General features: G+C 38.8%; 3 protein-coding genes across 3 annotated transcripts; 2 read left to right on the forward strand and 1 right to left on the reverse strand.

The window, feature by feature from the left end:
- Nucleotides 1-5,685: 5,685 nt before the first annotated feature.
- LOC310932275 (thyrotropin-releasing hormone receptor-like) lies at nucleotides 5,686-7,721 on the forward strand (the record flags this gene model as incomplete). Its single annotated transcript, XM_083895568.1, has 2 exons — nucleotides 5,686-6,462; nucleotides 7,323-7,721. 2 exons carry the CDS (start codon nucleotides 5,686-5,688, stop codon nucleotides 7,719-7,721), a joined length of 1,176 nt encoding a protein of 391 aa, XP_083751694.1.
- Nucleotides 7,722-16,640: 8,919 nt separating this feature from the next.
- On the forward strand, nucleotides 16,641-22,692 carry LOC310931876 (transmembrane protein 198-like). Its single transcript, XM_083895116.1, has 5 exons — nucleotides 16,641-16,777; nucleotides 18,455-18,745; nucleotides 19,815-20,390; nucleotides 20,724-20,857; nucleotides 21,437-22,692. Exons 2-5 carry the CDS (start codon nucleotides 18,613-18,615, stop codon nucleotides 21,590-21,592), a joined length of 999 nt encoding a protein of 332 aa, XP_083751242.1. The 5' UTR covers nucleotides 16,641-16,777; nucleotides 18,455-18,612; the 3' UTR covers nucleotides 21,593-22,692.
- Nucleotides 22,693-22,937: 245 nt separating this feature from the next.
- Nucleotides 22,938-26,736, reverse strand: LOC310932276 (matrix metalloproteinase-19-like; the record flags this gene model as incomplete). The annotated part of the gene is made up of 9 exons (XM_083895569.1): nucleotides 22,938-23,222; nucleotides 23,307-23,434; nucleotides 23,606-23,770; nucleotides 24,323-24,421; nucleotides 24,516-24,761; nucleotides 25,648-25,860; nucleotides 25,930-26,060; nucleotides 26,153-26,241; nucleotides 26,656-26,736. The coding sequence occupies 9 exons, from the start codon at nucleotides 26,734-26,736 to the stop codon at nucleotides 22,983-22,985; spliced, it is 1,392 nt and encodes a 463-aa protein (XP_083751695.1). The 3' UTR covers nucleotides 22,938-22,982.
- Nucleotides 26,737-27,676: the final 940 nt, after the last annotated feature.

Genomic DNA, 27,676 nt, shown 5'->3' on the forward strand with positions numbered 1-27,676 from the left:
ATTTTTAAACAGAACTCTGATGTATTCATATTATACAGCACTTTACCGTTAAAGTGTATTAGATAGAAGAGCATTGTCTGAGCTGCACATGTGAAGCTATTTACATGATCCATCTCCATCTTACCAATTATTTGGTGAGTAGCAACTTTATTATATTGATTCATATAACATATAATATTGTTTGATTTGATTAGTTTTCTACAAAGTTAACATTTGTTGGCACCTGCATTTTGTTTGAATTAATTAAACTTTATGATAGTTTGTGTAAACATTTTACCGTCTATGCAATTTACTCTATTCAAGAATAGTTTTACTTGGGGAACTCTGGTGACCCCAGGTAATTAATCCAGTGCGAATAGAGCTTTTGACACTTTAAAGACAGTGCATGCTTATTATTGTGTGTGATAGGGCAGATTCAAATAAAGGCAAGTTTATTTTCAAGATAATCATTGGATCACAAATTTAATACTGAAGAATATTTGCTTTGCTGTAACTTTGACTGTTTTTCCATCTTGCATTGTGCAATTGCCTGTTCATTTGTATTTGGATTTTTTTACACACATTTCTCTGATATTGCAGATGCAGTAGATGTTTTTGTCACTGCTACTTACAGGATTGAGAAACCTGGTGTCTTTGAGTGAGCCGTAATTCTCCTGCCGATGTTCTTGGACTTCCACACAGTACAGTACTTTGACAGTGAGCTTCAAAAAAAAAAAAAAAAAAGTATCTCAGAATGACTTGAAATTTCCCATCATGATATTCGGCATCACCCTGAACAAGGATCTGTTGAAAATATTTGCAAACCTCTTAAGGAATAATTTTAAAGAATTTTTGAAATTCAGGAAATTATCCATTTGCCCTGATGCACTTTGACAGTGAGCTGACTTTCTTCTCGAAAACAAAAAGTATCTCGGAATGACTTGAAATTTACCACCATAATAGTTGTTTGTCTCTATGTGACCCTATGTCAGCTGGGATTGGCACCAGCGACCCTCATGTAAAGGATAAAGCGGCAGAAGACGAGTGAGTGAGTTGATTTGTGAGTTGTCATATTGGGGGAAATGACTCCAGCTGTAATGGATTGTGGTTAAATTTGGACGAATTCCAACTAATTTTGTGATCATTTAATATCATCGCAATCATTACTGTGAATGTGACCCTCGGAATAATTTACCTGAGAGTTTTATTGTAAATACTATATCTTTTATTTTATCACTATTATGCCACTGTGAGACACATGCTGATTTATGCATGGAATTACATTATTACCATTATGCTGCCTTCAGGTGCCATCGGAATTAAGGTAACTATACTAGTTCCTGTGATTTTCCAATTCATTTATTATAATTATTATAATTCCTTTATTGTTGATTGTGAACAAAATGTTAACGATAATGCTCGAGCAGGTGAATCTACAAATGTAACGCACTCGTACTTCGGATTTCACTTTTCTGAGTGAAGTGAGTGAGTGATGTGAAGGCAGCAATAATATTCATGTTATATACCTTTTCAGAGTGTCTTTGTATTTTACTCTATCAATAAAGTTACCTTACCTATTTAAAAGTTTGTATTCAGTAGATAGATAGATAGATAGATAGATAGATAGATAGATAGATAGATAGATAGATAGATAGATAGATAGATAGATAGATAGATAGATAGATAGATAGATAGATAATAGATAGATAGATAGATAGATAGATAATAGATAGATAGATAGATAGATAGATAGATAGATAGTTAGATAATAGATAGATAGATAGATAGATAGATAGATAGATAGATAGATAGTTAGATAGATAGATAGATAGATAGATAGATAGATAGTTAGATAATAGATAGATAGATAGATAGATAGATAGATAGATAGATAGATAGATAGATAGATAGATAGATAGATAGATAGATAGTTAGATAATAGATAGATAGATAGATAGATAGATAGATAGTTAGATAGATAGATAGATAGATAGATAGATAGATAGATAGATAGATAGATAGATAGATAGATAGATAGATAGATAGATAGATAGATAGATAGTTAGATAATAGATAGATAGATAGATAGATAGATTTTTACTCTGCAGCCCCACTAGATGCCAGCATTGGCCTAGATAATTCCCCAGATTTAATTCCCCAGATGCATGTTTCATGCACACATCTAATCCTTCATTAGGTCTATTTTAGTGTAACTTGACAACTAAGAATCACAATCACGTCCTTTGAATATCAACACTCTCCTGCGTGAAAATTCCCAACAGGCTTCAGGAGTTTATTTTAAGACTCGAGTAATAATAGAATAACTCCTTATCATCTATTTTTACTCCTGACTTCCTGGCTGCGCCATAATTGTCTCAAAATGATTTGATTCAAAATGTAATGCGAACGATAAATAATTCATACACTCACCAGCCACTATATTAGGTACACTTGTTACCGCTGCTTACTAACACAAATATCTAATCATCCGGTGGTTCTGTCGAGGTTCAAACCACTCATCAGAATGGGGAGGAAATGTGATGTAAGTGACTTTTAATGTGGCTCAGACTGTAACTGGTGTCTGACGACCTGGTCTGAGTGTTTCACACTGTTGATCGACTGTTACACAACCAGCTCTGGAGAAAATATACAGTAAATGTATAGTTGATCAGAGGAGGAGAACGGTCAGACTGGTCAGAGATGATAGAACCATGTGTCTCTCTATCAGCTTCTGTTATAAACTCTGTCACTGTCTACATTTAAACTCTAACTAAAATTCTGTGTTTTCTTTGCGAATTTGATGTTTTTCGTGAGCTAGACGAGTATATTTGTAAAAACATTAAATAGAGAGGTAAAAGAAACAGGACGTGAAAAGAGACTCAAAGTTGCAGCAGTGATGATTTAATTTTTATTTTATTACGTCTGTGCGTCCTGGGTTTGATTTTTCCAAGGTTTTTTTCTGGCGTTTTTCCTGACTCGATGTGAGGGTCTAAGGATACAAAGGTGTCACTTTCTGTGCAGACTTGTAAAAGCATTTGAGGCAAATTGTGTTTGCGTCGTTGTGCTATATAAATAAAATTGACTTGACTTGAAAGGCAACAGTTAAACCCCCCCGTTACGACCCCAATGTATGAAGAACATCTCTGAATGCACAGCCTTGAAGCAGATGATCTACAGCAGCAGCAAAACACTTTATTCTGTGTCCTGTGCACCTAATACATTGAAGGGTGAGTGTTCTCTGATGCTGTGAGTCTCACCTCAGTGTTCTTCTTTCTTTCAAACATTATATGGATTCGAAACTTGTATATAACGGTATAGTGCCTTTATGTTTTACATTTGTTCTGTTCTGTCTATCTGTTCAAGGGTAGCAAAACGGTATATTAAAGTTCCATTGGCATGGACAGGCTTTTAACATTTTATAACTCCATATATATATAAATATATTTCTGCTACTTAGAATGCAAAGATTCAATCAGACAATAATCTGGAGAAAGGCTGTTACGAGTTTTTCCCGTCTGAGAAGTTATCCCTTCATTAGAGTCTGTCTGCTGGACTGCACTCTCTGCAAATGGAAAATTATTCTTCTGTAAAAATGCAAGTGCCCGTCATGTGCATGCAGATATATATATATATATAGAGAGAGAGAGAGCGAGCGCTCCCAGCTCTTTAGTGGTTTATTAAAATCTGCTTTCACTGCATTTATTTCTCTCCCTCTTTCAACAGTGAGTTTTACTTTTACTTTAATACTTTCAGTGATCACGAGCAGCTGTCAGCGTCCACCTATAAAGTTTAACATCTCACAGTAAGGCGGCCTGGAGCTGTGAAAGTATTCCCAGCAGGAATCTTAACCTGGTGATGTACATTTCCTCAAGACACAACACATTTTATTTTGCTAATTTTGCCCAAGATGAAGTGTTAACGAGTGCATTATATCAGCTAGATGAACAAAACAAAACCCTTTTTCTCTTTCCATTTCAATGAAAATGACCAGTTACTGCAGTTGATGATGCGTTCAATTACACACTACATCCTCGACCCTTTGGATAATTACAGGCTCTTTAGTCACAGCCACGACAGCGGTGGACGGCGTGATATTACGAGCTCCGGTGAGGAGGTGGAATTGATTTCCAAAGACGGAACAAGGCTTTGTGTTGCACTGAAGATCTACTGTAATCTAGAGTGTGATGAGAGAGGGAGTGGTGGATTGAGAAAAGAGAGAGAGAGAGAGAGAGAGAGAGAGAGAGAGAGAGAGAGAGAGAGAGAGAGGTGGATGACTAGAGCAGCTGTGGAGATGAACTAAGCAGTTGTTTCTTGGTTGATTGAACCTGAGACTATGCTGTGACCATGTCAGTGATGGTAAGCTGCCACTTTTTCTTCTCTTCTAATATTTATGTTCTTATTCTCATCATATTTATTGACTTGATTTGACCAGTGTTTTTCTTTATATGTTTGTTGTGTGGAGGTTTGTTGGACTTCTCGATAAGAGCAGATCTTTTCATTTCAGTCACCCCAATTGTACAATATCTTATCATTATTATTATTATTATTATGATAAATGCTGTTGATGTTTTAGTGTTTTCTGTACACATGAATCTTTGCAGCTGGATATCAAGTGTTCAGCAATTCAAATAAAATCTGTGTAAATACTCTCTTAGTCAATATCTGCATTATATTTATTACTTCTAATATCCAGAATTTAAACATTTCTTATCCCTCTATAAATGTGGTATTTGATGATTTTTCTCATAATTTATAATTTTTCACCATTTTGCTGTTGAACACTTGAGAAAACACATCGCTAAGACTTTGTTGGTGTTTACACGATGCAGCAAACGGTTGCTTTTATACACATCCAGAGATTTTTATTATAAAGAGTTTATTGTCATGTGTACAGTAACAAATTCTTTCTTTGCTCTCCACACAAATGCCAAGATAAAAGTAAAAAAGAAATAGTCATAATAATAGATAATAATAAAGATAAATACTTAAAAGTAATGAAAGAACACACAATGAGGGCAGTATTAAATAGACATCTGTTATATTATGTAAGTGCAGAGTGTAAGGGATTCATTCTGACAATTAAACTGACTGAAATATCTGTCTCTTACAGTACATTCATCTTTCAATTCAACTTTACACTAAATCTGCCTATATTTATACCTATTGTGTAGATATTCTATTACGCTATAGACAGGTGTGTGTACTGTATTCTCTCTGTGTGTATGCTCACTACACTATACAGTATAAGGAGGGTCAATGTCAATGTCAACTTTATTGATATAGCACTTTTAAAACAACCTTAATTGACCAAAGTTCTGCACATGCACAGCAAATACACAACAGAAACAGGTGAAGAACAAACTACAAGATACATATTGAAATATATAATATAATAAAATAAGGAAGAAGCCGCACCATAGAATTAAAGCCAAGGAGAGGAAAGTCCAGAAGCAACTGGTTTGACGATGTGACAGTTTTTCGTGTTAAATCTATTCACATTATCCACAGCTAGTTGCAGCCTGTCTAACTAAAGTTTCTCTAAGTTTTTAGTGATTTTATTGCTGATTTTGCTTTCTCTCTCTCTCTCTCCTTACACCCATAAAGTTAGCACAGTGCCTGACCAATCTGTCTTTGAATACCTGCATTTAGAATTCATGTTTTGTGCCACTGGAGATCGGTTGAATTGAGGCCAGAGGTGCAAACACAATGGAGAACAACACGACCGTCTTTCACGATGTCACTCGGACTTTCACACAGGCTGAAATGCCTCTGAAACGTGTTGAGGAGCAGGTCATCACAATATTTTTGACAATGCTCATCTGCGGCGTTGGGATCGCGGGGAATATCATGGTGGTGCTGGTCGTGCTGCGCACTAAACACATGGTGACCCCGACCAACTGTTACCTGGTCAGCCTGGCCGTCGCAGACCTCATTGTGCTCCTGGCTGCAGGGCTGCCCAATATCTCCGATGTTGTGGCCTTCTGGATATACGGCTACACGGGATGCTTGTGCATAACGTATCTTCAGTACTTGGGCATCAACGTGTCGTCCTGCTCCATCATGGCCTTCACCATTGAACGCTACATTGCTATTTGTCACTCCATTAAGGCACAGTTCTTATGCACTGTTTCCCGTGCCAAGAGGATCATCGCTGGAGTCTGGATCTTCACTTCGCTCTACTGCATTATGTGGTTCTTCTTGGTGGACACACACGAAACCGTCTATGCCAACGGAGTGGTGGTCACTTGTGGCTACCGTGTCTCCAGGAGTCTCTATATGCCAATCTACTTCCTGGACTTCACCCTATTCTATGTGATCCCCCTAATCGTGGCCACAGTCCTCTACTGGCTCATCGCGAGGATTTTGTTTATGAGTCCTCTGCCGTCGCATCTCACCGACAGAGTTGGCGGAGGGTCGGTTCACCAGGGTCAGTCCAGCAGCAACAACAAGGCCAACAAGGGATCGGTCTCTGCAAGGAAGCAGGTATGGACTGACTGACGGACGGACTGACTGGAATGAAGTTTACATCAAAAGGGAGGAAACTATTTCTTATGAAATCTCTTCTTTAACCCTTTAAGGTACAACTCAACCATTTGGTCGAGCACACTTTAAATCATTATATCTCATTGAAAAATGCATCAAACTGAACTCACTAACACTTAATGTTACTTGTTCTGAATGTTGTACTTTATGAATTATGCAAACCAGGTTTATTATGAACAGACGTCTCAACCGTTTGGTAGAGGTCTGTTTCTGTAGTACTGTACTGTACTGTACTGTCTAATTTAAAAAACAAAAAAAAATATTGATTGTCGTTATTAAGTAAACGACAATAGTAAGTAAATAAAAAAAAAATGCAAATAAATCATTTTTCCTTTGATTTTTTCTTAGTGTGTACTTTAAAGGGTTAAACTTCACTGTAAACAATATCCGAAAAGTTTCTTATCATTTCTACTGGTTTTACCAGTTTGGTCCAGAAAATATATCTCAACAACTAACGGTGTATATGTATGTAAAAAAAAAAACAACAATCCTCAAATGTCCAGAAATGTTACTCATTTTCTGGAACTGTTTCACTTAAAATGTCCACAAAAAGTCTAACTGGCCTCATGTGAGAATATACCAGGAAAATCTCCAGGAAAGAAAACTGATGAAAGGTTAGTGTGTTTCCTAAGGTTCTTGAAATTTCACCTAATTTTTCCTCAACACCAAACTGTTTAGTTTAAAAACCTTTAGTTCTTTTCTGACAAAATCGAACTGTTATTTAGATCAAAGTATGATGAAACATTTATGCTCTTTCTTCCATCACTCTTGCTCCTCCGTCTCCATCTCTGTATCACCAGATAACAAAGATGCTGGCTGTGGTCGTCGTCCTCTTTGCCTTGCTCTGGATGCCGTACCGGACGCTGGTGGTGGTCAACTCCTTCATCGAACCTCCCTACCATAACACGTGGTTCCTGCTCTTCTGCCGCATGTGCATCTACACCAACAGTGCCATTAACCCCATCATTTACAACCTCATGTCTCAGAAGTTCCGGGTTGCCTTCAAAAACCTCTGCAAGTGCGACTGGCAGAACAAAGAGAAGGCAGCCAAGTATAACGTGCCCATGTATTACAGCGTGATGAAGGATTCGTCCCATGAGAGCAATGATCCGCTCACAGATCAGGATCATGTGAGCGGCCAAACCACCAGGAGGTTCAAAGTGAAGGATGAGGACACATGCAATTTCAGCATCTCTTGATAAAGGCTTCTCTGAGTTTCTGGCTCCTTCAGGGCAAACTGTGTGAGGTTCATGTTATTGTTTTGACTGAATGTTATTTACACCTTATCGAAAAAAGTATTTGTACACTGGAACTTGTAGATGTTCTTTGTGTTTGTTGTTACACAAGTTCTGTTTCTGGTTTCTTCGCCGTGATACGCTTGAATAACGCGTTACTGTGTTGTAAAACTGGTGTTTAAGATGTTATTCGAAATGTCTAGTGATAACATTAAGTTGTGCATCACTACTTCAAGAGAATAAGTTAATGTTTTTGGAATAAATATACTCTTAATTTTAGTGGACGATGTAATTTTATGTGATACATGTTTTAAAGGTGCCATATGTAAGAATGTGGCCAAAAACAGTTACTACATTCAAATTCAAAATACTGAGGTCTTTTAGGTTTCGTTTTCTGACGTAACTGGCAACTCGTGGTTGCTCTGCAGCTGAGACTCTACTGACTGCAATGATTGGAAGATGGCGGTAGGTGGCGCCACATGCCAAAACATGATTTCAAAACATAAACATGATTTGCAGTCTGCAACATATTTTTTTAAATGTGAATATTTTGTCTGTACTGTTGTTGTTGGTGAGTTCAGTTTGTTATATGAACATTATTCCTGAGTCTCTGTGACATATTAGGAGGATTTTAGATTTATTACATAATGCACCTTTAAATAAATAATGTTATTAGTGTATGTTATGGATTGTTATTCAAAATAATGTTTAAAGTTTTGTTCTATCCAGAGACGACTCTACTGTAGTTCTGCTCCACCAGGAACCGATCATATGTTTAATGTCAGTGTTAATTAGTCAAAGTATTTTTCTAGGGAGTTAAATAACCATGAGTATTTGGAGGTAAAATAAATGTATACATTTGTCTAAATTTAAATTAAGCTACTTCTAGTTATCGGCTTGGATGGACTTATTCTGCTCATCTATGGTGCAGAATTGTGGTTGAGTTAAATAACTTTAGCCTGTTGTCGTGCCCCTAACCCTATACAATGACTAAATAAAAATAAAAAATGTCTGTGTTTTGTATTTGTGGATTCATTAGATATTATCATGCAGATATTAGTTTGTATTGGTGCTTTTCGTGTTTAGCTAAGTCTTTAGCTAACTCTCGCTCACCTTTAACCTTTAACCTGTGACATCAGGTCACGTGAGGTTTACGCTCAAAGAACGTCAGAAGTTGACGTTCACATCCTAAATGAGACACTTATGGTAAAGATGGATATACGACAATTGCGTATTTGGCAGCAGACACAACAAGACTTCAAGCGAGTCAATCCAGTCTGGAGACAGAAGACAGAAGACAGAAGACAGTTGTTCCGGGAGGAGAAAGCGTCGAAATCTCGACAGAATAGCAAGCTAGCATTAGCGTTAGCTCTACAGCTAGTGCCCCGCTGTCCCCGGTCAGCAGGACAGAGGACAGAGGACAGAGGACAGGACGTGTGTCAACTCTTCTTATTGTGAGTCCAGTATTTTATTTATTAATCATTTTTATTTTATTTTTAAACGGGTGGTGTGTTTTGCTCAGTGTGTCCAGAGACTGATGTGAGCTGTGAGTGCTAATTAAGTGAGATGTTTATCGAGACTAATTGAGACTCACGCTGCTCAGGACAATTTTAACTGTATGTGTTTGTACTAAAACAACAAGCCTGAGTTTAAATGTGTTTGTAAAATACATTTAAACTCAGGCTCGTCATGGCAGCTTTTGTCCTGAACATTAGTCTTGTTTGTGTTCAGTAAGTTTATAGTAGCTATATATGACAGTGCTTGTGTTTGTGCTTGTCTCAAACTTGCGGAGGACCCCAATCAATTTTATGTGGCCCATCACTTAATACCAAGAGTTGTTTTTATTAATTTTGCATCATTAATATGTTTTTTATTTAACTATATTGCGTTGTTTTTTAAAAAAAAAATCAAAACAAACACCATGTTTAAATGGAATACTGTCAAATATGGCCACGAATATCATTATTATAACCACAATTGTTTTTTTCCAACACTGTTTAAAGTTTGGGGCCCCCTGTCTAAATCACCCCCCCCCCCCCTAATTTTTATGACAGGTGGTCTATTAATCGTGTTAAGCAACGCACCCTGAAAATGACAAAGCTAAATGGTACATAATGATCATAAATTAGATTATTCACACCTGTGATCCGTCAGCAGACCAACATTGTCACATTCAGCACATTATAAGATGAGTATGTATTTAAAAACACCACTGATAAGAGCTATAAGAACTACTGTGCTGTATTTGTTTCACCTGCTTGCACCAACAAACCATTGACACCATTTTAATTGTTATAATTACTCAGCGGAGTTTGTTAACAATGTGTGATATCTAGACTAGGTCCATAATTACAGCCCATGGAGGTCTGATCAGACCGAGTAATTGAGTGCATGGGTTCACTCAGTGTTTTCTCTCATTCACAAACTGCTTCATGTTTTTCTCCTATAATTTAGGTCAATAATAAGCACAAAAAAAGCAAAACATAAACTATAACTCAGGGTCAGCACATCTGCTCAAATTAAGTCTGACAAGAGAATTAATAAAGTTTGAATCAATAGACTTTCTGTCTGATAGATACGGACTGATGGCTATGGAATAACAGATTAGTTCCAGAGAAGGGAAATAAAGTTGTATTTTCAGCAGCTGTATATGAGCAGCAGATCTTACAGCAGGTATATTAAAAATGTAGCCTTCTGCTTTTTTGTTGCCTGAACAGCCTACAGTCATCTTATTGCTGGTAGCCACAAATCTGGAGGTCTCTGTATTTCAACATCTCCAGCTCTTGGTGTTTATTATAGAACACCAGTCACGAACCCTGTCATGATAACATGATTAAAGCAGATGTTTATCCTATGTAATTGCATTTTGTATACAGACTCTGACCTGTGGGATTAACAAATATCTTTACAACCCTACAAATGTATACATGTTACTGACTGTGAGTAATGTGTTGAATTAAAACAGATCTCAAAAGTTATTCACCCACTATATTCTTGTTTCATGAATTTACACACATATATAACATTATAACCACATTAAACTGGAGATGGACGGATAATGTTGAGGTCTCAGTCATAACTCATTGTCATCATTTCGTCGTGCAAACCAGTTTTCCTCTTTCTCCTGTATCGTGTTGCTGATCTAAGCTACATAGATCAAAGTGAAGACACACATTCAGCATGTGTCAGACAAAAAAGACAATCGCAGCAACATGCGCTTTGTAAGTGCTGAACTTCTCAATCTTGGTGCATGAAGAGCACACATGGTCAAAATTTACATTTAAGCATTTAGCAGATGCTTTTATCCAAAGTGACTCACAAAAGAGGAATACGCTACATAGAAGTAGTCTTGTAAAGAAATCCACTAGATGGGAACAGTGTACTGATGGAGGGTGAGAGTGCAGAGGGAGGGTAAGTGCTAGGACAGAAGATGCTCTTGGAAAAGCTGGGTTTTCAAGAGCTTCTTGAAGAGCAACATCGTCGCGGGTTTACCTCGAGTCGTTGGTCTTGCTCGGCAGTGACAGATCACGCTTGTGAGCTTAGCATTTTTGATGACGGAATCAGAGCTAAGAGACGAGAAACGTCCTCCAAAACAGAAGAGTTGCCTCAAAAAGGAGCCTTTTTTATTTATGAAGGTTGGATTTTGACATATCTAAAGAGTTGTGAAAGGCACAATGAAACACCGCAAACACAGACCAAACATTTCACTTTTTCATTTGACTAGTGAAAGACAGCCAGGCTTTTATTTTGAAATAGCCACAGGAAACAAAACGATTCAGCATACATGTTACATGTCACAGACCTTCATAACAAATAATGTGTGGCCCTTCACTTGAGCTTCCTGACATCACTCAACCTTGTCATTGTCTCTGTACATTTTATAGGCTGTGTAATTCCATACAAGGGGTTTGTGACAAAAGAGGAGTCACAGAGGAGTAATGATGCTCTGACAGTGGCATTTATATTATATATGTTGTATATCTCACCTCTCACATGTAACAATATTTGGAATTTTAAAAAAAATAATCTATATTTGTCAATAGAAATTTGAATATTACATTTCAACTTTTTATTTTCTGGAACACAGTCACAAAACTTCCCTCTGCTTGGTGGGTGTCAGATTTAGTAGTAATATAATAAATAGCAATAATAAAAATATACACAAAGAAACACTTTGGTCACATTTTGTTTTGTTTTAATTAGGACTTGCAGATAATAGCTACAGTATGGTAATGGGGGGAAAAGATGATGAAAAGCACAACTTTTTTTTATACTTGTGATACAATATCTGTATTTAAAGTATCATATTGCTATGTTTGATTTAAATGTGTAGCTTTACATTTCATACCGTTTGAATAATGTGCCATTATGGTGGGATAATATTAGGTTTGACAGTTAAATCCTTATCAGTGAGAATAGAATATCCCGCAGCCTTTTCATGTGGTGATATTTATGTGAACTTTCATCTCTGGCTCTCTTATAATATCTCATATCTTTCTGTCTTGTATTCATATATTGCTATTGAATATGTAATATGTGAAACTCAGAAAGAAACGCCATTGTACCAATTATTTAAAGATCATGAATAAAAGATAGGATGAGTAGCTGCTGTCGGCTAACCTGTACTATATTATAATTTCTTTGTATTATAAGGAAAATGAAGATCTATTCCGTGACAATGGCTCATTTATAAACCGTGTTAGTGAAGAGCTCTTGTCCTCTTAGTATCAACATACTGAAGGACAGCCTTGTTGTTTTTAAAGAGCCCATTATGTCACGCTCAAGAGACTGTGTTTGTTTTCTCTTTTGTGTTTCCTCATTAATCCTCTAATGTTTTAATCAATTTCTCTGTTCTAGAGGCTTCTTCACTGAAACTACATCATGCAGAGAGCAGATTTTGTCAAGACAGAGCACGTATGTGGGAGTTGAAGGATTCAGTACTTGATATGCCCCGTGAAACATAAGGTACTGGCTTCTGATTTGCTGAATATACTGAAATGAAAATGCAATATGTGTTGTTTAAAGACAGAATGTACTACCAATGTATTTACTTTTTGTAATGATGCTGCACATCAGTTCATAACTGGGTAGAAATGTATGTGGTATGTTCAAAATGTGCTGTAAATAAATAACCTATGCTCTAAAATTCTTCACCACCTGCAGCATACCAGTTACAATGCAGCGCTGAAAGAAGCCATATATTGTGTGTTTCATGATTCATGGGTTTTTCTATATCCTGTGCCAGACCTTTCATATACAGTCTTATAGAAACCGGGGTTGAGGAGAGGTTGCTATGAGACGGCCTGATCTTTTATCCCGTGTCGTACATTATATTGATGGTGGATAAAACGTGTGCAGCGGTGTATGCAATATATATGTGTACATGTACGTGTTTTCAGCAGCTCAGTGGGTCTCATCTCTTTAGTGTCTTTTTTTACTGACGTTTACACTGTATGATATGTTTACATGCTTCAGCTTGTTTAAGGTGTTCACTCAGTGTGATGTATAAATATGTTTATATTTTGCTTTACATTAAACGCACAAGAATGAAAAAAGGAAAAGACACATTTTGAAATGTAAGTTTAGAGGAGATTGGTTGGGGTGTTGATCAGGTTCTGTCTCCTCAGGTTTTGTGATTGGTTGCTGGGTTGTGGCTGTAGCAGGTTGAAGTCTGAGGACTGGAGAAGTTCTGTGAGGTGATGGTGCTGGGTGGTATGACCAAAAATATATATCGCAGTATTTTTCAAAATTCTAACGGTATTTTTTTTTTTCATGCATAATCAGGTGTTCACAGCATTTTCTATTGGTTAAGAACAGAATTACTGCAGTAGATTAACTTAGGACGGTCTATTTTACTGTCATGAATACTGTAGAATAACTCCACACTAGTACAGGTTCGCATGATATTCAAATATTCCCTTTTCCAAGTTCTTCTGTGTCAGCATGTTCTACTAGTAGTTCGAGTTCGTAACTTTCCATGTATATCCTATCCATCTTCACCTTCACGTAACAACAGAGTGCTTTAAACCTCAAACCTCGCAGTCTCACCATGCGTGTTTAGATGCACAACTATTGAAAAGGGCTCCATCTGAAACAGCGTCGCTCGGCACAGCGTTCCAAACGTTGTAATCAAATACAGCGGTATGGCGGTATATTAAAAATTCATAAACCGGTATTCGGTGTGAACCGGTATTCCGCCCAGCCCTATGAGGTAAGAGGGGACTTTGAACTGGATACGCTGTGGGATGGGAAACCAGTGCAGGCTCTGTGGAGGACAGGGGTGATGTTTACAACCCTTGAACTGTACATAACAAACACTGCATTGTATAGCTGCCAGAATATTATAGATGTTGGTTGCCACCCTGTCAAACTGTCATCTTGTTTGTTTTGTATGTGATTGTTCTATTAAACATATATACATGTATTTTGCTGTCACTTTGTTTCTGTTTCATTATCTGTTCTCATTCATCTTTTATTGCCTTCTTGTGCTCAGGGTTGCAGCGAGCGCTGGTGCCAACCCCAGCTGAAATGGGTCGAAGGGCGGACAGGTCGTCAGTCCATCACAGGGCCACATATAGAGACAAATGACCATTCACTCTCACATTCATACCTACTGTGAATTTAGTCCAATTTGCCTAATCCCCAAATCTGCATGTTGTTTGATTGTAGGAGAAAACTGTCACACATACAGGGAGAACATGCAAACTCCACGTGGAAAGGCCCTCATTCCAACCTGGTTGCTAACCCAGGTCTTCTTGCTGCAAAGGTAATGTCTATGTCAATGTGAATTTCCCTTATCTTGTCTCATCACATCTTAAAGAAAAGCACAGCCTTTGTTTGCTGGGATATTGTATTTCTTTCTTTCCTGTCAGTAGTGGTCCTCGATTGTCTCCAGAGGTTACAAAGACTGGAAGCAGAAACACTGAGGTGAGTAAAGACATAAGGATGTTTAAAGAATCGATGTGTATACATAAAGGAGAACAGATGAAAAATGAAATCAAACATCAAACCTAAGCCTGTTCATCATGTGAGATGTATTTTCTGTCTATAAAGTGGATACGCACAATGAAAACGTGTCATTACAAAGCAAATGTGAATGGATGCTTCCACGAGCAGAGCTTTCATCTTTACTTTGTACAGCCTCGGCCAACATTTTCATATTGATTAGTGGTTATCGCAGTGTACTTTGAACGTTTCTGGGGCCTGTTTTGGGTTTAAAGTCAATATTATTTTCTGCACTGTTACATTTTCTTCTATAGTGCTGCGAGGAAAAAAAACCTAATGGTTTGAGTGAATTTGAATTAAAACGTGTTGCATGAGCTGCATGTTTTTACAATTCCACTTAATTGAATCTACGTATGGGCACACATCATATACGGTATCTCACTGCTGTATAATGTAAAGCCAGGGGACCTGAGAGTGATGAATAATATCAACAGCCAATGGATAATCTTCAAACGGTGCAGTCGTATGTACTTTACCTCTGTGTTAAGTAGAAGTGTGACTATGCATATCACTGGTAGTGTCACCGACCTGGGAGGAAGAAAATAAATAAATATATATATATATGGATCAATTAATTTTTTGGTTTTTATTGTTAATCTTTTAGTCTATTATATTGAAACTGTTGAATTTTCATATTAAATCATATTAAATACAGAAGAGGGTTCGGGCCAATTGAATTTTAAAAGAATAACGCCAGAATTCTGATGTAAACTTCTGAATATTGACACATTTTCCTCCAGATTCTGCACAAAAACAAACAAAAAATAATAAACCACATCAGGTCTGTTTATGATCAGTTGGCAAATTAAAACACAAACGTTCTTTGGTAACTGATTATCAGAGACGGTGGTTGGTTTTCCCATCTTCTTTTTGAAAGGAAAAATCAAATATGCAAGGAAACAACAGCAAAGTAATGTGTTTGAATTCATTTCTATCAAGTGCAAGTGCTGAAGTGTAGATATCACGAGAAACCCCCTGTAGTTTTTACTAGTAGTAACTAGTAAATTAATTAAAAATGTCCGTACTGCACTTACTAGCTAATACGCCACTTAGGGAACACATATCCACCATTAACTAGGTGCTAACTAACATATATAAGTAGCGTACTAGCCCTTTATAAGTAACCTTTAAGCATGTATTAACACCTTATTCTACCTCTATTATGACATGAATTAAGATTTTTCCTACATAAGGAGTTATGTGCTTAATATTAACTGAGAAAGCACTAGTATGCTACTTATATGTATGTTAGTAAGCACCTCGTTAATTGTGAATATGTGTTCCCTAATCTAAAGTGTTACCGCAATATTGTAGGACCCAAAATAAGGAAGTAATAAAGGCAGGATTGCCTTATGGATAAACTAAGCCTGTAGAGCTCCAAACATAGCGTGGCTCAGTTTGTTTACACTGTCACGTTTGGCAGTGCAGAAGCTTCTGCAACAAATGAAGTGCCTAACATCACAGTTCACTGCGCATTTTCAATCCCAGAACCCGACAGACTGAATATAACTGACCCTTGTTAATGCCCCTGTTGTCCCCGTCTGTGTACTACTACTGAATACACTAAACTGGATGACAGAAGCTTTACAACCCCGTCGTGTTAACAAAGAGGATTATACATAGTTACAGCAGATAAAAAACACCATTGATATTATGCATGATGTCATTCCTTATAGCTGCAAATCCACAGTTAAACACCTGAGTGTTCTACCCTCATGTATAATGAAGGTAAACTCCAGAGTCTGGCCTTGGACTTGGCAGCAGCAGCCTTGTGCTGACGCTGGGGGCAGATGGTGTTTCTCCCACAGTCAGGCGTCAGCTGTTGAGCATATGAGCACAGACGAGGTGAGAGTTAGAGTTAGAGTCTCACTCACAGCTAACAGACTCCTGACGGCTCGCTCTCTGCTGGCTCTATACTGGAATTTGCGGAAAAAAAAACCTTGAAAAGAAAAAACATATCACTGACATCACTTAGCTGATACCATCTGCTCTGTGGAGATAATGTCTCGATCCAGGTAGGCCACTGAAATATTAGTATGTTTCAAGTTTTCATTTTCCATAGATAAACCTAGAATTTCTTGATCCCGTTTCCGCGGGCAAACCTTCGGATGTATAGACTGTGTGTGTGTGTGTGTGTGTGTGTGATTCTTCTTGATGCCCTTACTGCAGAATAAAATCACAGAAGGAACTGTTTTTAATGACAGTTTTCCTACAGCAAAGACACGTCAAACCAATAAAAAGAGAATCATTTCCGGAGCTTTTCATCCTCCACAGAGCGTCAGTTGTTATTGTGTAAAGTGTAGAAAATGTAAGTGTTTTTGTGATCAACGTTCACCTTTGTGAAGGGACACAGCCTTGACATAAACAGACAAGAGGATCACTCACGTGCTTAAGCGCCACTAATTCCATTTGCTGACCAGGGTATCTGCCTGGACGTCTTAAAAGGTCCTTACAGTGCAATAACACACAGTGGCTGTCGTGTGAGCCAAGGTGAAGGCGTGTTAATTTGTGCTTTTATATATTTACACAAACTTAGTTAATGATGATTTTATTATTAATTCAAAGTAATTCTACTACTCAGACAAACATTGTACATATTATTTGACAACTAAAATGTTTGTTCCAAATCAAATTAATAATGTTTGTTTTCTTTCTTACTCTTTTGGACTCTCCCTCTCGAGGGGTCCATTTCGATGATCTGCATATTTGATGATGCCGGATGACCTAAATACTATTTACTAAATACTACATTTATGAAATAATAATCTCCCTCTGTGTCAGTCTCATAATGTACAGTACATGCATGAGTAATGATATTCCAGTAATACAACATTAAGTTAATTATTAGAAAATGGGCCATTCTGCATATTTTAATTTGTTAAAACTGAATTATTGTAGAGAGTTATTAGTTTTTTGTGAGTGCCAAACCATTATTCCTGGAACAATAAGTCTGTTCGAAGATGGCATCGAGCCACCAGGACGTTTCCTCATCTGTGTCCCTTCACTGGTTCCTGAACAGATGTTAACACGTGGGGGAAAAAAAGCTATATCCGTTCATAAAAGCACACAAATAACAACCGTGCCATTCAGAAACATGTTTCCTGTTAAATTTAAGTCGTACTTGGACTGGATTTCGTTTGAGGATGACCATCTCTATTAATCTAAGCATTGTTGGTGGTATCGACAAAACCTCACAGGTCACAAGATTGCAATGTTTGTAAGGGTGTTATGTTCAACCCTAACCCTGGCTTCTATATGCATGCATTAGGCATGGGCCTTGCTTTATGATGACGCCATCTTGTGTAGCCAGACTTGGCAAGTGTGACTTTGGTTAGATAACTAAAAAAGCCACTTCCACATGCTTAAAGACAGCCATGCTAACGGAGAGATTACAATGTGCACTGATGCTGCTATTAGTAGTTTAATAGTTGAGGGATCAAATTATTTTGCGTAACATTATTTTGCCTTCTGTAGGACACGTTTCTCTCAGTCTGAGAAGGTCATTTCAAGCATGTACCAATAATGTGGTTCCACATTACTCAGATGGTTTCTGTCTTTTACTGTTGATGTCAACCTTAAGCTGAGAATTAAAGTGTTTGATGATTAATAACTGAAGTCAGAAAAAACCTAGAGCTGAACTGTTTTGCTTTAACGTGCTGCCACAGAGCTGAAAACATTTATCTTTTTTGCAGGTGCTCAGCAGGAAACGTTTTGAATCAAGTTCTTCAGTCAGGAGTTTCCTCTTTTCCTGGATGTTGCATGCAGGACTTTGCAGTTTCCTCCCTCCAGTGAACAAAGCAGATTTGCGTCCAGAGCAGCCACACAACAACAGGCGCAGTAATCCTCTAAGATGGCTGTCACTTTAAACACAGAGGAGCCAGGAGTGGACTTATGCATGCTTGAGTTTAATATGAAATATGAAGTCATGTCGTATGTTGTCTGCTCCGTTTGCCTTTCATTCGGCCTCATCTACTGCTTTCTGGGTATGTATTCTGAGATAAACTTTGCGGTATCAAAGTGGAGATGATAAGATTTTAACAGTAAACCTCACTCCCCCTTAAAATCACGATTTCAACATCTTACTTTCACGTGATTCAGTTCCTCATCTGATGGTTTAAGCCTTCTGGCAGGTGTATGCGGCCTGCCAAGGCTTTAGGGTGGATGAGCCCAAATCTTGAGAAGACAGATGGTTAGTCCTGAGAAGGAATCTGACAGAGGCAGCAAATATGAGGCGCCACCTGTTGCACCGACTCGCATCACTTCTTTTGTGTAGTGTTGTGTTAAACTAAGCGTGACTGATTCATTTTTGTAGAAATAAACAGCTTGTTCATGCGACAGCAGATCAGCTGTTTGAAGACAATTTAGCCCTCAGGCATCATTATGGACATTACGCTAAGTCATTGGAGAACAACAATATCCACTTCCAAAACATTAAAAATTGATGTTTTTTTTTTTGTTGTTGCTTTTTTTCACTTGTTATTTATGAAAAAACACAGTAGAAAAGCAGAAAAAAACATATTAATGTGTATTTATTGCCGTTTTTGATAGTCCAAAATCGAAACAGTGAGATTTCAGATAAAGGCTTAAGTCAAGGATCAGTTAAGTTGCTGTTCCAGTGAAGTGTGTGTTCATGTAAAGCTATTGGCTATATTTTTTTATCCTCTTCACATCTTGATAGCTATCACTAAATACATTTCTGTGGGAGGATATGAACTCTATAAAGTCAGCACAATACTGTCATAAACATGAGTGATTGATTCACAAGTTGATTGATTTGTTGGTGTAGCTGTCATTGATCAACCTGTCTGCCAGTGTGGCTCATTATGATCATGTTTAGTGTATCAATGAAGCTCCTCAGTGTTTTGATACAGGAGTAACCTGTGAGACTCCAGGTTCTCTTCTTATTTGTCGTTTATTTCTTTTAGATACGAAACAAATAAAAACAAAGTGTACCAAAATCAAATGACAGGCTCAACCATTACAACAAAAATGAATATTTTGCCCTTAAGTTTCTGATTAGATCATTGACCTTGTCTTTAATCATCTCTCCAGGGTACCGCTGCTTTAAGATGGTCATGTTTCTTTCTGGCTTCATGTTTGGCACGACAGCCGTACTCCTGTTGTTCCACAAAGAGCCTCTGTTGGACGTCCAGCTGGGCATAGAGAGCAAGGCGGGGATTTGCCTTGGCGTGGGCGTTCTCTGTGGCCTGATGACAACATTAGTGTCAACACTGGGTCTCGTCCTCAGCGGTCTACAGCTGGGGACCCTGCTCACCCTCATCACCCTGGTGGTAATCGGACAGTTTTACAGCCTCACTCCTGCGTGGGTGCCTCTCACCAGCATCCTGGTCGTCGGCATCACCACCGCTGTCTTTGCGCTGAAGTGGCAGAAACTGTTCATCGTCTTGTACACGTCGGTGTTTGGAGCCACCATTGTGATGTTGGGTGTGGATCACCTGGTGGGGACCTTTATGTTGCCCGATCAGGTTTATGATCTGCTTCGCCAAGTTGTCCCGAACCCACTGTGTTGGTTTGACTGGGTGATCGTCGCCATTTGTCCTGCGTTGAGTCTTTTGGGTGTTTTAGTGCAGTGGAAATTTACTGCAAAAGGACTATCACACAGAGAAGGTGAGTTCAGTCCCATTTGTTTTCATGTTAAATCTGCATTGCATACACTACCATTCAAAAGTTTGGGGTCACCTAAAAAAATGTTTGTGTTTTCCGTTAAATATCACACTTTTCAGACATTTACAGCTAGAATAGTCGTTTACCACAATGTATAGAGTGTATTTCTGATTCATTTAATGTTATATTCATTTAATAAAAAGTGCTTTTACTTCAAAAATAAGAACATCTTTTAAGTGACCCCAAACCTATGAAACTTTCGGTAGGGTACATGTTGGTGATTTTCCTCATTCGAATTCACGACTTCCTCTTTTCTTCCCTCTGGATTCTTCTCAGCTGCAAATGAAAAACAGAAGAAAGACGCCAACAAGTACAGATACAGAGAGTGTAGGAGACGCCCTCAGTCGCACCGGAGGAGGAGGAGGGGCCCTCCGCCCCTGAAACGCTACACAGGAGATGTCTTGGCACCGGTTAGTACACCTGCTTTCATTTCTTCAGACTGAAATGTTTTATGCTGACGATAAATGCTGATAAACTGATGATTGAACAATTACAAGAAAGAGGAAGAATTAGCCTGATCATCAGTTTTAAGACTAACCAGCCACACACAAACGCTGTAAAATACAAAGAAATGTTTAAAAAGGCGGCATCCATGGATTTGAAGGTTTGATCCCTGGCTCCATTAGTCTACGTGTTGATGTGTCCCTGGGCAAGACATTTAAACCCAAGTTGCTGCTGTCCTGATGAGCTGTATGAATGTGTGAGTGCACGGGTGTGAATGGATGAATGGCACAACTTTAGTATGAAGCAGCTTTGAGTGGTCATCAAGACTAGAAAAGTGCTATTTATATTTCTGCATGCATGATCAGCAAAAATAACGTAATATTTGTGAGAGCTGCGTAAGATCAGATAATATGCACTTTAATGTATCAGTCAGCTGTAGAGAATTACAGTCTAATAGATGAAACTATTTCTATCGTGTGTGATTTTCTTTTTTTGTCAAACTTCCTGCAAATGATCAGTGCATTAACGCATCCTTCGCCTTTCAGAGTTACATCCAGAGCTTTCAGGAGCGTCGTATGGGAACAGGCTCCTCCAGCAGCAGCAGCAGCGTCAGCACGATCACACACACTCTAATTGACTTTGACTTTGAGACGGGCTCCATGGTGCCTCTGACTGCAGCCTCCCCGGCTTTTACAGTCTGAAAGAATCAAACCTGCATCAAATATTTGTAAAGGTATGCACACACCAAATGAGGAATCCATTATGTTGGACCTGGATCTGTGAATCTGAAGCTGTTCACGGCAATCATCGCGACTGTTCCCTTGAAACTAATACAACCCACTTCATCAGATAACCATCACTGTGTGATTTAAGGTCATCATCCTCCATAACCATGAGACGCTCGGAGATGATCAACGACTGCGACGTCCACGGTGAGCAAATTCATCTCATCGCAAAGTCCATGGAGCAGTTGATCTTCACACACACATTTCTTTTTACTGTCACTACACTATTTCGTTCTTGGAAAACAAAAATGTCGAGATTAAATGTCTGCAAAAACAAATGAACTCCAGCAAATGCTGTGAAATTAAGGACGGACAATAAAGCAGTGAACCACTGCAGCACAGCTTGTTAACAGCAGTAATGACTTATTTTACATTTCTGCTCAAGTTATTTATGAAATTACAACTGTGGGCAATTAAAAGACAATGGTGAATATTATCTAGTAATTGCTTACAGTCAATTAATTTGTACGGTGGCGAATGTAATATTTAATCTTTTAAAAGGCTCTTATTGGGAAGGTACAAAAGTCCGGTTTAATTATCCATGCACTCATTTTGGACACAGAACAAACAGCATATCATGTACATATCATTCATATTATGCCTTTTGTTGCTAAATTGTCACCGTCACTAAACTTAAATAAAGCCCATTAAAGAAGTTGCGCTTATTCAGCAAAGTACAGTATCAAATATTCATAATTAGAGCTTATTGTACATAAACTGCAGATAATGTTACTCTGCAAGTTTTTCTGGTGTTGTTTAATCATCATTATGATTGAAGTAGTAGCCTGGTCATGGTTATGTCGTATGAAAAAAACAAAACACAACTCTTCTATTCATGTGAGAGATTCGCTGTTATTTAAATTCTTCTTTCTTTCTTTCTTTTTTAAAGTAAACAATGTAAATAATAAGTGTCCCTGTCAAATTGACAAAATCCCATAATATAACGAGAAAAGCACGACATCAAACGAAAGCAATACAAGTTTTCTGTTGCCTCTACTTTACCTTTTCATCGACGTCACTGCTTTCAGAGACGACTATTATCAGTGGATAAGAACAAACGGTCACTGAATCACAAAGTCTTTGTATTATTCTCTTTCGAGTAACTTCATATCATTGCAACAACAACAAAAAAATAAACATAACACTTTTTTAATTATTTTTGTTGTATTTATTACATTTTTGTCCACTAATTATAATTATTATTGTGTGATTCATACAGTATGATGCACATTGACTAAGCGTCATTCACTGCTCTTCACGGTGAAGGAGTAAGGTTTATGGTGAACCCCTGGTGACCTCTGGTGGCTCAGTCATCACACTGCATCCAGTTTTTAGCAGTGTTCTGAGGAGAGGCCTTCTCCACTGTTTGCTGGTTGTGGTTTACGCGCCAGTACTGTGTGCCCTTGAACATGTATATATAACCATTTGTCCATGTTACGGCCGCGTCGGTGTTACTCGGTGCCCCATGGAAGAGTTGTCCAACTTGTTTGGGATATGAACTGAAGTCCGTTGGACCCATTTCGTCCCACTGCCAGTATCCAGAACCCTAACACATGGAATATATGATTTTTTCTTTTTTACAGAAACTGCATGTAAACAAATCAAGTGATGCTTACTGTATAAAGCTTACTTTGAAAAAGATCAGTTTTTTGTTCTTGTTAAAGTAAAAGGCCGAGTTAACGTTTGCAGGGATGTTGACCAAGCGTCTGGGGAAGCCGTGGTCAAGTTTGAAGCCTGTAAATCTCCAGACTTTGTCTCCTGTGAGAGAACATTTGGAGAGACAAAGACAAATGTGCTGCTGAAAACTGGATGGCAAATTTTGTAAGCTCCAGAAAATGTTCACATCCTGCTAGAATGGTACATTGTTCCACCCTCTGGTCGGGGGGGGGGGGGGGGTTGAGTAATTCAGAAACTATGATATGAATCCACCTTTCAGAAAATAGGACTTGCCAGTCCTCGGAGAGTGAACAGCTGCATTGAGGCTCCCGGGCAGCTCCTTCCACAGTGCAGAGATCAGTGTGGGAGAATTGTAGCCGGATTTGGACACTGTCCACACGTACTGGCCACTGAAGACATATGTCTTATGCAGAGGACCTGCAGGGACAAGACACGGAAAAACACTATCTGTAGATACAGGTCATTGAAGGAGGAAGTTGCTGAACACTTTCATACACTTACTGTATGTGTATGTAAGCTTGAGGTCAAGTTTGTGCAGAAATTCAAACTAAACGTGTGAATGGGGAAGTCGGCTGATTAAAGAAGAATTGGTTTTCACACAGTCATCTCTAGAGTTTACAGAGAGATGAAAACAGCATCTCCATCTCGACCATTTCTGAATGCACAAACTGTCAAACTCGAAGCAGATCGGCTCTAGCTGGTGATTCTTTTTATTTCCAAGTCCACATGCAGCAAGATTGTGAGAACAGCCACAACTTTTATGATCAGCTGCTGAGATCTGAAACAAGGCCAGGTCACACCACAGCCTGTGCCATTATAGCTTTCTGCTTCATAAATGCAGAGTGGCAGAGTATGAATCATGGACTTGTGTCTGAAAAGTCAGCGATTAAATAAAGTAAAGGCTAAAAGCAGAGAGGGAAAAAATGAGACACAGTGGGTTTTCATGCCTGCAGCCCCCAACGTCTTTACCTAACAAAACTGCGTCCAACGTGGCCTTGCAGGGATCTACAACAGCTCCTCCACCTCCTGCTGCTGGTTTTCTGGGTGGAGGAAATTTGTCAGGCTTTCCTGAGAGAGAACAACACTGACTATTACATGACTGATCTGTCAAAGAGTATAAACACGTACGCACTTGAGCAGAATAAAAGTATTTTTGCGTTACCGTACAAAGCTTGAATCCCTCGTATGTCGTCAGCATGCAGCTTGAAGTTGGAGCGGTATCCGTTGTACAGAGGTCCCATAAGTGCACTGTAGTACTGCGAGTGGCCGAGGCCGAGGGCGTGGCCAATCTCGTGCGCTGCAACAATCCTCAGGTTGGATCCCTGGCTCTTCCCCTCTGTCCACACTTCGTCCTCATCAAAGTGCACGATGCCTGACTCGGGGGCATCAGCATGGGCTAAAATGTGACCTAAAGATGAAGAACTCATGTACTTGGACACACAAACTCACACCTGACTCCAAGTATCATTGAGATCAGAAAACTTTCCGGGATTACTATGTTTAGTTTTAAAGATGCTGCAGGCAGGATTTGTTTTGGCGCTTTTGGCTGTGCGGCATATTTTGACTGGTGTTGAAGGCCTGGACCTGTCTTTTAGTTTAGTTTAAATATTCATTGTCTTGCGATGTCAGACTTAGGGGTGCTATTCTTGTTACTTCACCCGACAGAGTGGGACTGAAGTATTGTTTTAGTGGCTCTGTGTGTCTGTCTGTTTGTGCTTCTGCACTTGCACTTTCCAATGTCCAACAGAGGCCGCCAGAGGCCTGCTGCATGAAGGGGGTGAAGTCTGAGAAATCTCTGATAGCCTTGTTTTGTATTTTAATTTGGTTTCCTATACCTTCTTAATTTGACTAGCATCCTCCTCACTTATGCTGTGTTCACATGTCGCTCTGAGCCAATCGCGTCTATCACCACCAGCCAGATCATTGTTGAAGAAGAAGTTGTAGAAACGGTTTCACACAAAAGACGGTTTCTTCTCTGCAGACGTTTCTAGTGTCGACACACAAATAATCCAGGTCTTCTCCATTTGTGGTTTATTTCTGTGAAGTGTTACAGCACCACATTCCTGGCATACACAGTATATTAAGAAATTTCTAGGAACGCAAATGAAAAAAGATTGTATAGAGGAAGTTCTATTTCCTACTAGAGAAAGCGTCAATGGAAAGATCATTACTGTTTATGCTGCAACGAAAGAGAAGAAGAGAGTAGTCTGACAATAAAGTGATGGAGAGCTAACCTCAGGTCATGAACCTACCTACTGCAGCTTTAATATCCTTGTAATAAAACACTCTCTTACCTCGACCATCGAAGGGGACTGGACATGTCTTGTCTTTCTTGTGAAAGGAGATTTTGATGTCTGCTCTTCCTTGATGCAGTTCCCTGAACCTCAGAGGTGACACGTCGCTCCAGTACTTAAAGGCGCTCTGGATGGCCACGCGGGTCTTTCCCTGACCCAAGTCTGGTGTGTAGTTATAGAGGCGGTAGGTCAGCATCTTCTTACGCCAATAACCTGTTCAGCGGAGAAATGAATCAGCTCTCTGAGAACATACATGTGTGTAATATGAGTGCAGTTACTCACCCAAGACTCGATATTTGAGAGATTTGTCAGTGAAAAAGTCCTGTAGTCCACATCGAGGTCTGTTCATCATCACCAGCGTAGCTGAATCTAGTTTCCCTGATATTTGCAGGTTTGTTACTCTCTGAAAGATTCTGACATACAAAGACAATACAAAATATAAAACGCAACAAGCAAACAGACGTGGGGTGAAGGTAAATGCAGATGTGTTTGAAAATGCAGTCACCGCGCTGCCTCAGCTACTGCCTCTGGTGGATGGTTTGGGCCTTTAGTGTCCAGTGGAATGTGCAGATAGCCGTACTTTCTTAAATACACCTGAAAAGAAGGCACTTTGGATCATTACTAATGCTTTCACACTCAGACAGTATTTAAATGATGGCCTTGGAGGTAATTTTAACGTGTGTAAATAATGTTAGATGTGTTAATGTACAGGAAAACAATCTCAATCTCAGTGGGGGGGGGGATAATTATTTGATCCCCCGCTGAATTTGCAAGATTACACCTGATAAATAAATAAACTGAATTTTCATGGTAGCTCTATTTAAATAAAGAGAAAAAAATGTGACTTAGTACTTGGAGAAACCGTTGGCAAAGCACAGGTCAGACGTTTCTTGTGGTCGATCACCAAGTTTGTGAGGTCGATATCGCCTGGAAACTCCACTTTTCAGCTCCCTCCACAGATTTTTTATTGGATTAAAGGTCTGGAGACTGACTAGACCACTCCACAACCTTAATGTGCTTCTTCTTGAGCCACTCCTTTGTTGTCTTGACCGTATGTTTTGGGTCATATTCACACTGGTTTTTACCCATTTTTAGACTCTATGATATGTGGTTCCATTCAATGGTCCCTTCATACGGTGAAGTCTTCCTGTGCTTTCTGGATTCTACGTTTATTTATTTTTTTTGTACAGTTGTCTAACCATGAGATTCAGGTTCATGTACTGACCGTGAGGAAAACTGAGCGGCCTTGGCAGATGTTTACGCTCTCTGTTTTCTTGACAGCAGAAATTGATGTTATTGACATAACTGTAAATGCCTCTAAAAATGATTGCACTTAATTCTCAAGATGCCAGCTTTTTGTTAACAAGAATGAACAGTATTATCAGGCATTGACATTATCAGAGGGAACGTTTGGTTATTAGCCGTGCTAACTTCGACATCGCTAAATAATAATTTCTGCATCTCCATCTCCAGTTTTTCTGCATTTTCTTACCACTGCTTCTGTGAATTCTTCTCTGCTCAGGGAAACACATGAAACTTGCTTCATCACCACAGCAACAACAACAAGCGTCATTAACTCCAGTGTAAATCCCATTCTCTGGTTTGGATCTTGTTCCATTAATGAGAGATACAAATAAAAGTATGATCCACAAACATCAAGTTGGATCTTTTTCACTCGATGTTTCTGAGCATCACTGAGGAACAACACTGCAGGTCCATGTGCACCAACCGTCTGTGGATCCGTCCGTCTGTGAGTCCTGTGTCAGAGCTGATGCTGATGGATTCACTTTTTATACCATCATTTATCTGCTCCGGGACCGGCCTCAAAACCACATTGCAAACCTTTTATGAGGAATGTGTGGATGACAAAAGAAAACAATACATCGCGATCACGCCTTCTTACACAATCACTCAGAGCCGTCTGTCAACGTGACTGTTTATTCAAGAAGAACTTCCGATTTAGGTTTGTTTACGTCAAAGGAAGCGAAACGAAAAATGTACTCGCGTAGAAATTACAGCCATAGCGTCG

This window comes from Microchirus variegatus (assembly GCF_963457635.1).
Source record: "Microchirus variegatus genome assembly, chromosome: 9".
NCBI classification, from domain to species: Eukaryota; Metazoa; Chordata; class Actinopteri; order Pleuronectiformes; family Soleidae; genus Microchirus; species Microchirus variegatus.

Excerpts from the sequence above, each read along its gene's own strand:
- LOC310931876 (XM_083895116.1), top strand. The coding sequence starts at position 18,613 with ATGGCTGTCACTTTAAACACAGAGGAGCCAGGAGTGGACTTATGCATG. Across the intron at positions 18,746-19,814 it reads CCTCATCTACTGCTTTCTGG|GGTACCGCTGCTTTAAGATG; the intron begins GTATGTATTCTG and ends TCATCTCTCCAG. Across the intron at positions 20,858-21,436 it reads CAGGAGATGTCTTGGCACCG|AGTTACATCCAGAGCTTTCA; the intron begins GTTAGTACACCT and ends TTCGCCTTTCAG.